The 11,682-nt window shown below is 40.2% G+C and overlaps 1 protein-coding gene across 1 annotated transcript in view; it reads left to right on the forward strand.

Moving 5' to 3' along the window:
* The window catches only part of PARVB (parvin beta), a 51,741-nt gene extending 40,263 nt beyond the window's left edge, over positions 1-11,478 (forward strand). The window contains exons 8-13 of the mRNA XM_057385503.1: positions 459-478; positions 1,721-1,782; positions 3,008-3,076; positions 3,999-4,100; positions 6,288-6,360; positions 8,386-11,478. Of these exons, the coding sequence (XP_057241486.1) occupies positions 459-478; positions 1,721-1,782; positions 3,008-3,076; positions 3,999-4,100; positions 6,288-6,360; positions 8,386-8,462 (403 nt within the window). The 3' untranslated portion in view covers positions 8,463-11,478. The remainder of the gene's footprint in view (positions 1-458; positions 479-1,720; positions 1,783-3,007; positions 3,077-3,998; positions 4,101-6,287; positions 6,361-8,385) is intronic.
* The last annotated feature ends 204 nt before the right edge of the window (positions 11,479-11,682 follow it).

Consider the following 11,682-nt stretch of genomic DNA (forward strand, 5'->3'; position numbering starts at 1 on the left):
GTATTTCATATGTGGCAGTTTTATTTACATAATATTCAGATATAGTGTATGTTTTCTTCAGAGGAAACAGGTTAAAGTGAGACAGATGGYTTTGCTGCCTGTAAGCTGGGGTTTAGTATCTGATGATTATACATTTGTGGAAAATGTGCACACCAGCACATTTATTCATTCACCCTTCTTCATACAAATTGTGATGGATAACAAGTCATAATTTTGTGTAAAATGTAATTGAGCATTTCCATCAGTTTCAAACGGATCTCCCTGACATCACTGCTGTTCTGTTGGGGCCATTTCTGCAGCACTTTGGGTCTGTTCTGTGATGTGCTCAGCCCCTGAGTTTGCACAAGTGGTTGGCCCTCTGCATATTGCAGGAAAACATCTGYCAAAGCCATGCTCTTGTCTTCCCAAACTGATTATTCATGAACTAACATAATGTTTTTGATTGCTCTGACTTRCAGGATGATGATGGGAAGATTTGGTAAGTAACAAAATATACTCTGAATTTATTTATTTTTTTTGTTTCATTTGTGTCAGGCACAGAAATCTAGACTCTTTCTTTCAGAAATTTCTTTTTCTAGACAATGGGTTTAGCAATTCCATGCAATGGGAGTTACAACCTTTTCATGTTATGACCATTTAATTTATACGTGAAAACCACTGAAGCAAAGGGCTGTGGCAAAAGGTCCAAGAGCTCTGTTTATCTATCCACCTTCAGCAAACAGCCCTCTCTAATTCCTCTGCATGGAGTGTCTTATCTCCTCTGTATTTGCTAGACTTCAGGCCTTACCAAGTGTGTCTGGGCTTCTAAACAAGACCCACTTTTCTGATGTTGATGCCAAGAGATTGCCTTTTGCATTTATTTTTTTTAGTGGCATTAAGTAATTTCTCATTTTAGAGGTGTGTGCTCCTGTAAAGAATGAAAAATAAGTATTTATTTTCTTTATTTGCCCATTATAGTATGTGAACACTATAATTTCTCCTCTTGCAGTGTATCTACATTMAATATTAAAAAGATACTTGAAAAATAAGTAATGTCAGGGAGCTACAGGGGCTGAATAATGTATCTTCAGATACCGCAGGAATTTAGATAATAAATGTTTGTTTATTTAACARTAGGAGACTATTAAAATGTGTTCTGTAAATAAAAAGCATTTGATCATGGAAAAGCTGTTAAAAACTATGTTGAAAACAGATTGGATTACATATTGATGGACAGTGCTTTGAAGGTGGTAACAATTTAAATCTCTTTGCTGTACATAGGATTTGCTCTTCATACACAGCTGGATCAGAATTCACTTGAGTTCAGTTTAAGCTTCACTGATGTCAGGGGTACTATCAGTAATTTTAAATTGACCAGATTAATATCTGAATTTGACACTGAGTGTGAATGTAACCGGAGCTATTGTTTAGGTTGGGATTGAGGTTTACTCAGAATTTGTGTATCATTTTAATTTTTCTTTYGCCCGCATATTTTGTGTACCAATTATGAATGGCAGAAGAGGGAAATCAGTGAATATGTTTATTTTCAGTTGCCTCTAAAATTTCTAGGGCAGTTTGCTCTGGCATGTAGGCAGACWCCAAAATAGAGTGCTGACTTGTAGCCTGGGTCTGTTATGTGACTTTCTGAAGAAAAAAACCTTTAAGCTTTGGACAGGTAACCTGCTTCCCATACTTGACTGTTGAAGGTGTTTTGATTTTTATTATTTTTCCCCCAAACCAGAGCGCGATGCCTTTGACACACTTTTTGATCACGCGCCAGACAAACTCAGCGTAGTCAAAAAGGTAAAAAATAAAATCCTAGCTTTATTTTCCATATTGCATTTCTTTCCTGTGCTTTTGGAAAGATATTCAGAARCATCCAGCAAATAACAGAAGAGGAATCTGAAGTAGTGAAAAGGRTGTTAATCCCCAAAGATCACTGTTTCAAAGCCAGGTGATGTTTTCCACAGTGCCCTAAAATGTGATTGAGCCATAAAGCAGTTTGCTAAATACAGAGCTTTCACAAAAGATTTTCTTTTGCCCACAGTGCTTCTGCTTAGCACTTACTCCTGTGCGCCCCTGGTTTGTCCTCCAAGGCTGAGAGCATTATTGCACAACACGTCCATCCAGCCATATTTTTGACATGGCTCTTTGTGTTAGAGCAGGAGGGTCTTGTAGCTGTTTATCTCTGTCTGCCAGCTCTTGAGAGAGAGATTCTTCCTGGGGAGACTTCRTGTAGTTCCATCAGATAGCTCCAGCCTGGCTTTTAAGCTACTTACTAGAATAGTAGTATGTAAAAATTGGTGTTGCAAGTTGTCCCTTCGTCTTGTAGGAAATAAAGAGGATGTGTGCATTTAAAACGATGCCTTGAAGTCTCAGGAAGATTTTTATCTTTCCAGTCTGACATGTCTACTTAGAAAAGTATTTTTAAGTGGATAAAGACTAACTTAACTCTTTCCACACAATAAAAGTGGTAACACCAACTCTGTGTCCCTTCTGGAAGGGGTGTACGTGGGCTGACAAATGTCTGTGCTCCAACACATTAGCACAGATCTGGCTTGTAGTGGCAGGATCTTGCATCTGGAATAGAAATCCAGACTTGGGCTACATCCTGACTGTACTTTGTGTGCTGCCTGCACACATSCTCCCAGGAACAGCGTTGTGTGCACAGCACTGTACTGTTGACATCTTCTTTGAGAACCTGAAAAAATCTGTGTGGGCGGTGATGCMCCTACAGCTCGCTTCATCTGCGGGCACCAATGTCATCACAGCATTCTCATACGATGCTGAAGTTTGCTTAATGTGCTAGGAAAGCTGAAAGTAAGCTGCATGTAACAGCACCATCTGGTGATTTCTGGCATCTGGTGCAACAAAAATGGCAGTTCTGTGTACTTATTTGTGCAAAAGCAGGCAGCACACATGCATATTTATTAGGTTTTAAAAAAAGTCTTAAAGGTTATGTTAATCCTTTCACATCAGCACTCAGTGTAGAGTCTGACATCACTGTTTCTGGGTTTTTTTTTAATAGTCTCTGATCACCTTTGTGAACAAACACTTGAATAAACTGAATCTGGAAGTAACGGAGTTAGAAACTCAGGTAAGAGGCTTTGTATTTTGTCTTCTTGTGTGTAATCTGTGTAAATTGCAGTTTTTCAGATGTGGGCTTGACTAAGCAGAAGCAGATCTTCTTTCCAGAGTTTACTGAGCATGAGAGATGGTTATCTTACTGTCTCATCAGAAAGATAAGCCCAATATCCAGAGAATTATACCAGGAGTATGGGTAATTAATTTGAGCCTACCTTAGTATAATACCAGTCATTCGTTTGCTGGTTTTAAAACTCTGCGGCAATAAATGGGTGACTGGATCTGATCTGTCACAAGAAATTGTTACTTCATGCCTTGGAGATACCCAAGAATTTATTTTTTAGAGGGTGTCACRTGTGCCATGTCAGGACCACAAGTGAGAAGTCTTAGAACTCCATAAAGTTATTTCCCTTAGCCAGTCAGTAATTATCTGGTGTTGTGGGAACGCTGAATAGTATGGCTGAAAAGGATTTTATTTAGTATTTACTGAAACCATAAACAATCTACTTTGACTTGGGGAAAAAGATTATTTGATGAAATTTGACTTCCTACCTGAGACAGGGGAGACTTGATTTCAAGTTTTGATTAAGGGCAAAGATTCAAATGTCTAACACACATGATTTAAAGAGGAATTGTGATCCAAATGACCAGATACTGTAGCAGTGGGACTGAGAGTATATAATGTGCAAACATGTTTCCCAGGAAGTTTGGGAATTTTTTTTGGGATTTTTTTTAAATACTGCAGCGAAGTTGACAGTATTCCTAAAGCAAATAAAATGAACATGAGGAAAGCAAGAACAAACTCCTGAACCATCTCACACTTTCATGCTAGCAAAAAAGCTCAAAATACATAATCTGGGCCAAGCATTCTTTGTTCTCCTTGTTTATGAATGCTGATTTACAAACAGATGCTTTCTCCTAGTATTTATGTTTAGTTTGCAGATGGTGTSTACTTGGTTTTGCTCATGGGTCTCCTTGAAGACTATTTTGTTCCACTTCACAACTTCTACTTAACACCTGAAAGTTTTGATCAAAAGGTGGGTAGAAGCTCCACGCTTTGTTCTTTTTGCATTATTATCTCGTGGTTTTTTTCCTGTTGTTGCATCCTTTCTTCTTGTGCCAGGTAAAATAGAACCTGGTGTATTYTCTTTAGGAGCTGTAGCAAAGAGTCACTGGCTGAGACACTTGTTAAAACCACYAAAAATTGTTTGTGAAATGAATGGGTAAATTSCCMATAGTTAAGGAAGAAAGGTGTTCTRTTGCTGGCATTGGGCAACACATAAAGCTGATGAGTATCCAGGATGAATAAAGAGTAATGAGTGCTTTGTACTGCATAGTAATTTCCATTATGAAAATGATTTTTTAGATTGTAGTACTGCCCGAAGTGTTCTTGTGTCTCAGCCCCACACTTGCTCCATTGTCCTCATGTTAACAATGAGAAAAGTGTTTAGCCTTTGTTTTAATGTCATAACCAAAGGCTTTTCTGTCTGCAGTTGTTCCCAGACGTGCACATGCATCTGTGTGTATTTGTCTTGGTAGATTAGAATACTCTGAGCCTGGTCCTCCTGCGGTAACACATGTTAAAAAAAGCCCCCTGCTTTTTATTCTGCCAGGCTCTGCAGTGCAGAGGACACGTCTTGTGTTGGCTGAGCTGCAGCACGAGGGGGCTAGGTCAGGAATGGAAACATTGGCTAAAGTTAAAAGATGTTAAATTCAAAAGATGCTTTGTAAGGCAAACACTGTTTAAAATGGGGGTTTCATAGTGGCTTCCACACAGATTGTTGCTATCAACCCCCAGCAAAGGTACATCTCTGGTAGGGGTTGTTATCTGTAACCTTTTACACAAACTCTCCTCTACAGCTTTCTTTTGCTTTTTTTATCCCAATATCTTAAATTTTTGCCTTTGTAGAAATGTAGGTTGCTGTATTGCAACTAGCATCTGTTCTGTTATAATTTTAGTATTAATGGTTGAAATTYATAAAGATTATCCAGTATTCCTGAAGTAAAGTTGTGGTTTTGGGTGGCGATTCTGCCTTGAGAAATGGGGTTTTATTAACTGAAGAAGGAACAGTAGGCTCTGTGTTTTGGGGGGGAAAAATATTACATTGAAAGTGATTGGATTTGTCACAAGGAGTGAGGAGGAACTGCAGCAGGTAAAAGTGATAAAGTCCTGAGTAATAAGCTGTGTAACTCCAGAACTGTCAAGTGCAGTAACAAAACTGCACAGAATTCATAATGCTAATTACCTTGCCTGAATTTCAGTGAGTGTGGACAAGAAATCTGCTATGTAGATCTCTTTAAATCATAAGGTTTGTTCGACAAAGGAGAGATTAAATGGAGACACCTACTTTCTTTCTCTTTCCCTTCCCATCCATTTTCTTTGCTCTGAATTTWTGTTCATGTGTGATCTGTGGGGGTTTGTTCAGGAAGCTCTTTATGTGCAGTTGTGCACAGATTGTTTTGCAGGATCYCTGCAMAGCCTATCCAGGAACTGCCCCCACYGAGCATTTCATGAAGCATTTACTTCATTAGAGAAACCCAATTTGATTTTTGTCTCCATTTTCAAGTAGAGGAAGCCAAAGCACCATGAGACTAAGGAATTAGCACAAAGCCATGCAGGAAGCAGCCTGGATCCTTGATATGATGTTGATGCTGCTTGTARTGCAGCTGGTAATAACACAGAAAAGACTAACATTTGAAAATAATTCTGTGTAGTTTGCTCATTTMTTCTTTCTTACTTACCCAGGTGTATTTTTCATCTCTGTTAGGTTGTTTCTGTTACATCCCTTGTTGCCTGGATGGCCAGTGATGTCTTGTTATTGACTTTGGGGACAGGCAGGAGATTAAAAAATGCAGCTCTGTTCTAACTGTTACTGGGAGCTCTCTGGCCTCTGCTGTAGAGGCTGAGAMCGGGGTTTAATGGGGTTTCTTGGTCCATGTGGGGCCCAATCCCATTTTTACACTTGCATATCTGGAAATCTTAAATTACTTTATATCAAAAAGTGAATACCTTATGATGATACAGGCTTTCATTTTGGAGTGGCTCATATTTACTTTCTGTCATGCTTTAACATGTGAATGTTGATTTAACATTAAATATTGATTTAAATAGAATTATCATTTTCTGCATCGAGTATAGAGAGAATAAAGCAGCTAAAAATTCTGATTAAAATTTTTTGATGCCCWTGTAACTCTTGAGATTCTAAACACTTTACCTCTTTCAGGTTCACAATGTTTCTTTTGCTTTTGAGCTGATGCAAGATGGAGGACTGAAGAAACCAAAAGCTCGCCCTGAAGGTACGGTGGTGCCACGTGACTTTAAACTGTGCATAAAAACAGAAGAGCAGGTGTATTTCAGCTGCAACTCCATCCCCAGGCAGTAGCAGTAGCACCACAAAGTGGAGCTGTGAATGGGGCCCCTTGACAGTTTTCCAAAGTGTTATTTTTAGGAGAACCAGTAGCAAACAATGTTCTTGATTTATTTGGATGTGAGAGTCAGAATTAAAAAGTGTAAAAACTGAGTTTTCCCTTTAAAGTCTCTGAACTTGAAAATTATTTATTGATGAGGTCTGCATTGTTCCTTGCACTAGGGATAAAAAGAGGAATTAAAACTTTAGGACTGCTAAACGAGCAATTTTTATTCCTGGTTTTACAAACTGTGTATGTGTTAGAAGCTTCCACAGAGCAAAGAAGAATGAAGAGCCCCCAAGAAATGTTTGGTCTGACTTAAAATGAGACAAAGTAGTGATAGTAAATAGATTAACAAATAGTGGAGCCAGTTATAGAGGGGGAAAAATGCAGAAGACAGAATTAAATGCCTATATATCCTGTCAGTACTGTTGTTTTAAACTGGGGCAAAGAATGATGACAAGAATGATCAAAACAAGAAGAGGTTACCTTTCCATAAGGCTTTCTTACATCCTTACATTATCATGAGTGGTGAAATGCTTGGGATAAAGTGTGTATCTTCAATAAGCAGCAAAATATGCTTGAAGCATTTTACCGATGGAAAATTTAATTATTAATATAAGCTAAAAAGCCAAATTAGCTCATACAGCATTCCTTTTTTTGCTTTTTGCTGCTGCAGGATGTACAGTCTCTGGTGTGTTTCCCCTCCTGTTCCCTGTGTGTGGCCATTCTCAGCAGCAGTTCCCAGCTGTTGGAGTGAGTGTGCCTGTGTGGTGTCTGTGAGGCTGGAACTGCCTGCAGAACTGACTGTGGCTCTTGGAAAGCTCCCATGGAGAGGACAGACACATCTTGGAAATCACTTGTCACTGTAGTTTTATTTGTAAAATCTTGGCAGTTCTGTAATATGTGTTTCACAGAACAGTAATTAATTTTGACAGAGAATCTGAAGCCCTGTAAAAAARAAAAAGTGTGTGTAGTGTGCTCTGTTAATGTTGTGCTCTGATCCATTGTTTGTTCATCAAAASGCTGGGAAACCTGTCAGGTGAATCCATGTCCTTTGGCATGAATTGGGTAGTAAATGCCTCTTGAATTAGAATCATAGAATTGYTGAGGTTGGAAAAGATCTCTGACATCACTGAGTTCAACCATTAACCCAGCACCATCTKGTTCACCACTAAATCMCATTCCCAAGTGCYRYATSTACACAGCTTTTAAATTGCTCCAGGGATGGGCACTGCACCAATTCCCCGGGCAGCTGTTTTGATGCTTGATGACCCTTTTGCTGATGATATCCAGTCATCAACTTTCCCARYRTCCAATCTAAACYTTCCCTGATAGAACTTGAGGCCATTTCCYCTYRTSCTGTYCCTTGTTCCCTGGGAGCAGACCCCGATCCCCCCTGGCTGTCCCCTCCTGTCAGGGAGTTGTGCAGAGCCAGAAGGTCCCCCCTGAGCCTCCTTTTCTCCAGGCTGAGCCCCCCCAGCTCCCTCAGCCCCTCCTGGTGCTCCAGACCCTTCCCCAGCTCCRTTCCCTTCTCTGGACACGCTCCAGCCCCTCAATGTTTTTTCTGCCATGAGATTCCCCAAATTGCCCCCAGGATTTGAGGTGGTGGGCCTGGCTGTCCAACTGGTTTAATTAGTTGCAGGATTKARGGAAAAATGTTGTCTAGAGYAAAACATAATTTTTATCACTACAGYCCATGCTTYCTGCAGTGCTTGCAAGGAAGAGGTCTTGTTAAATCCGTTACTGTATCTTTGTACAGGTGTAAACAAAATAGGCCCCTACAGGTCATGTCCTATAGGTTTTTTTTTATTCCTGAATCCACCAGCTCAGAAATGTGGGGACTTTTTTTCCTGTCAGGACAAACARSGGAAAAGAWAATRCAATTTAAGGATTTCTCCTTTTYTTCCACAGATGTTGTCAACTTGGACCTGAAGTCTACCCTCAGGGTTCTGTACAACCTGTTCACGAAGTACAAGAATGTTGAATGATTCTGGAAGCTGCTGAGGTCTCTTCATCCTTCAGCCTCCTCGGGCAGAAGTTACAATAAACACCCTCTGCATGCTCCCATTGTGCCTTATGCTTTACTTCATGCATTCTTCCTACAGYTGATGTGTTCTCTCTGTAGCTGTTTGTAAGACAATTCCACTAAAAATGATGCATGTGTGTTCTCTAGGTCACTTGAAAWTGTGTAGATATTTGACACTTTTACCAAGTGGATCTGTTTGCTATAATCCACAAATGTTCTTTTGAGAAAGAAAAAATACCACTAACTTGTTTAATAAGCAGGGAAACGCAAGACCTTCCTCATGGCTAGAGACTCTGCTTCTGCAAAAACAGTTTCTTTTGCATATTCCTTGGTTGCAACTGGCATTTGATGATTTTCCAGGCTTAAGTGTGAACAGTAGAAAATCAGCATTGGAATTTATTGAGAAGCTGAGTTTTAAGTAAGGTTTTATGTGTTCTGTTGGGTGGGTTGGGCTGGGGGGAATTACAGGCACTGTCTGAAGCTAATGGCAAAAGCTTCTGTTTTTGTGTTCACCTCGTTCTACTCAGTGTTACTTCCATTCAGTGTTTACACAGAATAAGTCTTGCAATGGGATGACCAACTAATCTTTTGATGTCTATTTTTATTTAAATTCTTTTCTAGGAGAAATTTGGTTGATAGGGCCACTGTCACTCATTAATCAGGCAGCTTTGGTCAGGTCAGTGAGGAGCTGGTCACACAGGCACAGGCTGGRTCAGTGCCTTTGCCCCCAGTCCTTTCTGACACTTCACAGGGGAATGATGAGCTTGGGCTCATCTGTGGAGCTGCTCCTGCCTGGTGATGKGGTTGGTGCAGGGCTGTGTGCAGGGAGCTGTGCTGGAACAGGAGATTTTTGAGGGGAGCTTTGTACAAAAAATGGGTTTGGCATTTCCAGAGTAAATGATTTGTGGAATATGCATACAATATCACTCTTTTCCTTTGAGCATATAGAGGAGAGATTTGATTGCTGCTTTCATGTATCACAGCAGCAACTTCTGTTTTATGGGCAGCCATTCCTTTGGTGAAACACCAGGCAGAGTGTTTCCCTGAAGAGGAGCAGTGGAACTGCTCTGCTCCATGACCTCACTTGAGTCCTGTTGTAAGCAGGCATCTTTTTTCCCTAAAAATGAATTTCTTACACCAAACATGATTTGCYTTTGAACTCAAGTTCAGGAGGAAACATGCTATTTGAATGGTATAATTGTACAATTGGGATTTTCTCCTTCCCTTCTCAAATGTTTTTTTCATCTCAAAGGGAGAGAAATGACCTTCTGCTTCTTTGGTTTGTATTTTTGGGTTCTGAGTTCTAGAATTTGGATTACTTGGGTCACCTCTCCTCACACCTCTCAAAAAAAAAGATGGAAGTTGTCCTTCCTTTGCATGAAAAATTCAGATCTCCTCTGCTCTGTAAGGCTCTCGGGGGGATCATTGTGGTTTAGGAAGGAGCTGCCCTCTCGCTATTTATACTGAGCTTAGAGCAACTATGCTGTACAATTCAGATGGGGCCATTAAACTCTACCAAACACCAACAGAGGAGACTTGCATGGGTGCTGAGGCCTGGTTAATGAAATTGTTCTWACTTTTGTGTGGGAAGTAAAGGTATCATGAGGCTGGGAGGTCACTGAACTGAAAGGTCTCTCAGACCTTTAGTTTAATGTGGGTTTATTTGTGGAAATTTGTGGTCTGTTAGAAAGTTGTCATTCCACTCCCCCTCCAGGTGATATTCAAGTATTTATGTTCTCTGAGTTGCTGGGAAAGACCTCCAGAGAGCCCAGTTTTTGAAATTGCAAGCAGTGATAATATCAAAAGGAAACAGAGGATTAGAAGAAGAGATTGGTGAGAGTGATTTGGCTTTTGGAAAGGGAATGGCTGTTTCTCAGCTGGGACCATAGAGCTGTCATCTTCAGGATGTGTGAGCAGAGGTGAGCAGGTTATGACAGGCTAAAGGGTGTCTGTTTTTTTCAATTATGTGTTTCTGGTCCATGTACAGAAACCAGAGTTCTCTTTCTACAACAGTGGGTCTCCTTTAGCATTCCTCATGTTAATATTGTCCCTGTCAGCCACTGGATCAGGCTGGGGGCAGGTGTCACAGCCCTCTTGGTGCTGTTATGGTTTTKTCTGCTGGTAAATGTTGCACAGGGAAAATGCTCCTTTCGTTCCTTGGCTCCTTGCTGCTTGGCCATCTCACTGCTCTGTAGACACTGTGTTTATTGTTAACCAGATCATCAGCAGGGCAGACTGAACTCAAGTGTAGCTTCACTGCAGTYAGTCCAGTTTGCAGGAGGAGCAGTGTAGGTAAAGCTTCTCTGAATGCCTGCTTTTGTCATGCCTTCCATGACACATGCACAATATTTCTTTGCCTCTCAAAAAGCTGAGTCAGTGTTAGAAATGTTATTCATGAYGTCTTTGTGTTACTGGGGTTTTACATATGGGTACCAGTCTTGAATCCTGTTGTGTTCATCTAGAATGCTGAATGCTCTGCAGCATTAAGGCTYCCACATTTGTAAGTATTAAATGAGTGTCTGTCTTTTCGAGTCCACACAACTAGACTTTTAGGTGCATCTATTGACATACTCAGTTACAGTGAGCTGCATTACAACAGAAAAAGCTCAGATAGTCCTCAGCTGCATTCTGTTTTTAGAGATTAAAAGCCAACAGTGACAGATCTTTTAAAATCAGTTTAAACTTTCTAGGATTTCTTACTCTTCTTCCCCACACCCCAGTGCTTTCAGTATTAATGTATTTTTTAATGGTCTTTTCTACTGTTTTTAACAGTGTTTACTCTGGGTTTCTAACTACTAAAAACCAGCCTTGCAGATAAAATTCTGGACTTGTCATATGTTGGAGACATCCGTCTTAGTGATAAGAGTTTTGTACTGTAAGCAAGTTACAATGCAATGCTATGTTTGCTAAAATTCACAGCAGGAGTGTTTATGCATGGTTTTTGACAGTTGTATTATTTATTCAAATAAACAAATAATGATCACTATGTTTTCCACTTCTTCTTTTTTTCCTTTTTTTTTTTTCCTCCTCAATGGACATATCTGTGGGGAGAGCTTTGGAATGGTGAGCTTCCCTTTGCTCTGGTGTGGAGAGAGCATTGAGTGGCTCTCCATTACAGCAGAGCTGGATGGAGAAGCAGGAAAATGCATTATCAGAACTTGTTTTGGTGGGACTGCTGTTGA

The sequence above is a fragment of the Malurus melanocephalus genome, unplaced genomic scaffold (assembly GCF_030028575.1).
Source record: "Malurus melanocephalus ecotype Western Australia unplaced genomic scaffold, MMel_1.1 scaffold_16, whole genome shotgun sequence".
NCBI lineage: Eukaryota > Metazoa > Chordata > Aves > Passeriformes > Maluridae > Malurus > Malurus melanocephalus.